General features: G+C 47.7%; 1 protein-coding gene across 1 annotated transcript; it reads left to right on the top strand.

Moving 5' to 3' along the window:
- Nucleotides 1-2,547: 2,547 nt before the first annotated feature.
- gpr151 (G protein-coupled receptor 151) lies at nucleotides 2,548-3,822 on the top strand. The gene has a single exon (XM_070877839.1). It carries the CDS (start codon nucleotides 2,548-2,550, stop codon nucleotides 3,820-3,822), a length of 1,275 nt encoding a protein of 424 aa, XP_070733940.1.

Raw genomic sequence — 3,822 nt, 5'->3', positions numbered from 1 at the left:
ACTCCAGAGACTTGAGTACAGAAATCTAAGTTGACACTCCAGTGCAGTACTGAGGGAGTGCTGCATGGTCGGAGATACTGCTATTCACATGAGACATTATACCGAGGCCCTATCTGCTCTCTGAGGTGGACTATTTCGAGGAAGAGCAGGGGAGTTAACCCTGCTATTCTAGCAATATTTATCCCTCAATCAACATCACTAAAACCGATTATCTGGTCATTATCACATTGCTGTTTGTGGGACCTTGCTATGTGCAAATTGACTGCTGCATTTCCTACATTACAACAGTGACTACACTTCAAAAAATATACTTAATTGGCTGTAAAGTGCTTTGAGACGTCAGGTGGTCATGAAAGGCACTATATAAATGTAAGTCTATCTTTGATAGCACTAGAAATGTATGCTGGAATAATGTGAAGGGGGTTTAGATATATATATTGGTTGAAATAAATTACATTTACCCTTTGACTGAAAATGCCTTTGTTGCATCTAGACTCAACTATTCCTCTGCACTCCCGGCCATCCTCCCCCTCCACCCTTGCACCTTCTGTAAACTTGAGCTAATTCAAAACTGGTATCAGAACTTGCACCAAATCCTGTTCACCAATGACCCCTGTGCTCGCTGACCAACATTGGCTCCCGGTCTGACAACGTCACGATATTAAAACCTCATCCTGATTTTCAAATTTTATGAAACATTGGTTAGGTTCCAGCTGGAGTATTTTGGTCAATTCTGGGCACCACACTTTAGGAAGGATGTCAGGAGGTGCAGAGGAGATTTACTGGCACCTGAGATTCAGTTATGTGGAGAGACTGGAGAAGCTGGGATTGTTCTCCTTAGACAAGAGAAGGTTAAGGCGTGATTTAATAGAGGTGTTCAAAATCTTGAAGGGTCTTGATAGAGTAAATAATCAGAAACGGTTTCCAGTGGCAGAAGGGACAGTGATCAAAGAACTGAGATTTAAGGTGATTGGCAAAAAAACAGAGGCGGCATGCAGATACATCTTTTTAAGCAGCAAGTTACGATGATCTGGAATGCACTGTCTGAAAGGGTGGTGGAAGCAGATTCAATAACTTTCAAAAGGGAATTGAATACATACTTTAAAAGGACAAATTTGCTGGGCTATGGGGAAAGGGCAGGAGTAGGATTAATTGGAGAGCTCTTTAAAAGAACCAGCACAGGTAGGATGGGCCAAATTGCCTCCTTCTGTGATAGAAACATTGAAAATAGGTGCAAGAGTAGGCCATTCGGCCCTTCGAGCCCGCACCACCATTCAATAAGATCATGGCTGATCATTCCCTCAGTACCCCTTTCCTGCTTTCTCTCCATACCCCTTGATCCCTTTAGTCTTAAGGGCCATATCTAACTCTCTCTTGAAGTATCATTCTATGACTATGAAATACCCCCGTGGCTTCACCCTTCCCTATTTCTGTAACCTTCTCCAGACCCTACAACCCTCGGACATCTCTGCGTTCCTCCAATTCTGGCCTCTTGCACATTCCCGATTTCATCGCTCCACCATTGGTGGCCCTGTCCTCGGCTGTCGAAGTCCCAAGCTCCGCAATTCCCTCCCTAAACCTCTCCAACTTGCTCTCCTCCAGTAAGACACTTCTTAACACCTACCTCTTTGACCAAGCTTGTCCCAATATCTCAGTATGTGGCTCAGCGGCAATTTTTTTTTATCTGAAAACGCTCCAGCGAAAGGCCTTGGGATGTTTTAGTATTTTAAATGTGCTTTATAAATGTTGAAAATTTTGTTGAAAAGCATTGGTGTGTTAATATACTTTATGTTATTTTTATGTTATGTTATAATATATTTTCTAAAGCAACACTTCATTTAATTTCTGTAATTATCACACACCTACACCTGATGTCCATACTAAACAGAAGTTAGAGTAGACATTAACTTTATTTTAAATTTGGGATGTACCAAATACAGGTAAATAAAACAACTCTGAGCCTGGGATATATTGAAGACCGCCGTTCAACATATTCAGCAATAATGTAATACAGTGCAAGCAAACTGTGGAGACAGAAGATTATTTGACATGGAGGTAATTTGGACAAACAGGAGTTAATCCCGATCAGACAGAAAATTAGCGGCTGACATGGCAAAAAATAAATCAAACGTAGTATCAAAATATACTGTTGCACAGGATTTTTTTATCAGATTCATGTTGAAAGTTTTTTTTAATGCCTTAATCTGGAAAAAATGCATGATTGATGAAGTAGGTAGGTCTTTAAATGCGTTTTAATTGGCCCCCTGAGGCTTGCAGATTTCGCTGGCCACGGTGCTGAAAGTGGTCGCTGCCAATCTGCCACTGGCTCCCAGTGTCCAGCCATTCCCACAGACTGCCTCCAATCTGCCACTGGCTCCCAGTGTCCAGCCATTCCCCCAGACTGCCTCCAATCTGCCACTGGCTCCCAGTGTCTAGCTATTCCCCCAGACTGCCTGCTGGAGCTCTCTATTCACCGGGGATCCTCAGAAACTCCGGATAGAAGTCCTTCGCGGCACAAGCAGACTGTGTTTTGCGGGTGTAATTTCGATGGAGAAACTTCCACTTCAGGTGCATCATTTCAGCGCCCCCAATAGCACCAATGATGTCGTCCACTTGGCCGGAGGCTATCAAAATATCGACTCCAGACAGCTGACGATTGCCATCCCAGTCGCTTTGGCAGCCATCTGCTTGGTCGGTTTTGCTGGGAATGTCCTGGTGGTCGCCGTGCTGATCAATAATGCAAGAAAAGGCAGAACCTCCATGATAAACTCCTTGATACTCAACATGAGCGTGGCCGATCTCCTGATCCTGCTGTTCTGTGTGCCGTTCAGGGCTGCCGCTTACTCCAAGCCAGCCTGGACTCTCGGCTGGTTCGTCTGCAAAACGGCAGACTGGTTTCTGCAGAGCTGCTTGGCGGCAAAGAGTTTCACCATAGCTGTGCTGGCCAAGGCTTGCTTCATGTACGTGACCCACCCGTCCAAACCGGTCCAGATCAAACATCAGAGGATCGCCGCTCTGATCATCTCCATATGGGCACTGGCCTTCATCCTGCCGGTGCCCCACTGGCTCTTTGCGACTATCCGCGACCAGGCGGGCAAGGTGATGTGTATTTTTGACTCGCCAGAACGTGCATCCAGTTTTATGGCAGTGTTTGCCAAGTTGTACCCTGCCTTGGTCTATTGCCTACCTGTGATGGTCACCTTTCTGTACCACTGCAAGGCTTTCAGGAGGTGCAAGCGGCGGGGAAGCAAAACCCAGAACCTGCGGAATCAGATCAGAGGACGCCGGCTGACCGTAATGCTGTCCGGCGTCAGTCTGGCTTTCGCCGCCATGTGCGCTCCCGAATGGGTGGTCTGGCTCTGGACTAGACACGCCGGCCGGGACGGCCCCTCGCCCCCTGCGTCCTTCGTGCTGCTCTCCCAAGTGCTAGTGTTCAGCATCTCCTCGGTCAACCCGCTCATCTTCGTGGCCATGTCGGAAGAGTTCAAAGCCGGTTTCGTGGGTCTGTGGAAAAGGTTGGTCTTCCACAAGCCCCAAGCCCCTCCGGATCTCCCAGCCGCGCAGTCCCCGCAGCCCAGCGCCCGCAGCGCCCCGCCCAGCCCTCAGGAGGAAAACTCTGTCCAAGTCCCCGACAAAGATCCCGCCGAGGAAAACGCAGAGAGCCCAACCAGCAAAACCGCCAATATCGTCCTGTCGGACATGGAGCAGTTCTGGCACGATCGGCAGAACGCGCCCGCCAGTATAGAGGAAGACCCCATTCCCTGGGAACATCAAAGTGATGTGGAGGCTTCAGCGCGCCCCGAGAGCGGTAGAAAGATGTGA

The sequence above is a fragment of the Pristiophorus japonicus genome, chromosome 4 (genome assembly GCF_044704955.1).
Source record: "Pristiophorus japonicus isolate sPriJap1 chromosome 4, sPriJap1.hap1, whole genome shotgun sequence".
NCBI classification, from domain to species: Eukaryota; Metazoa; Chordata; class Chondrichthyes; family Pristiophoridae; genus Pristiophorus; species Pristiophorus japonicus.
This window is presented reverse-complemented; position numbering and strand designations above follow the sequence as displayed.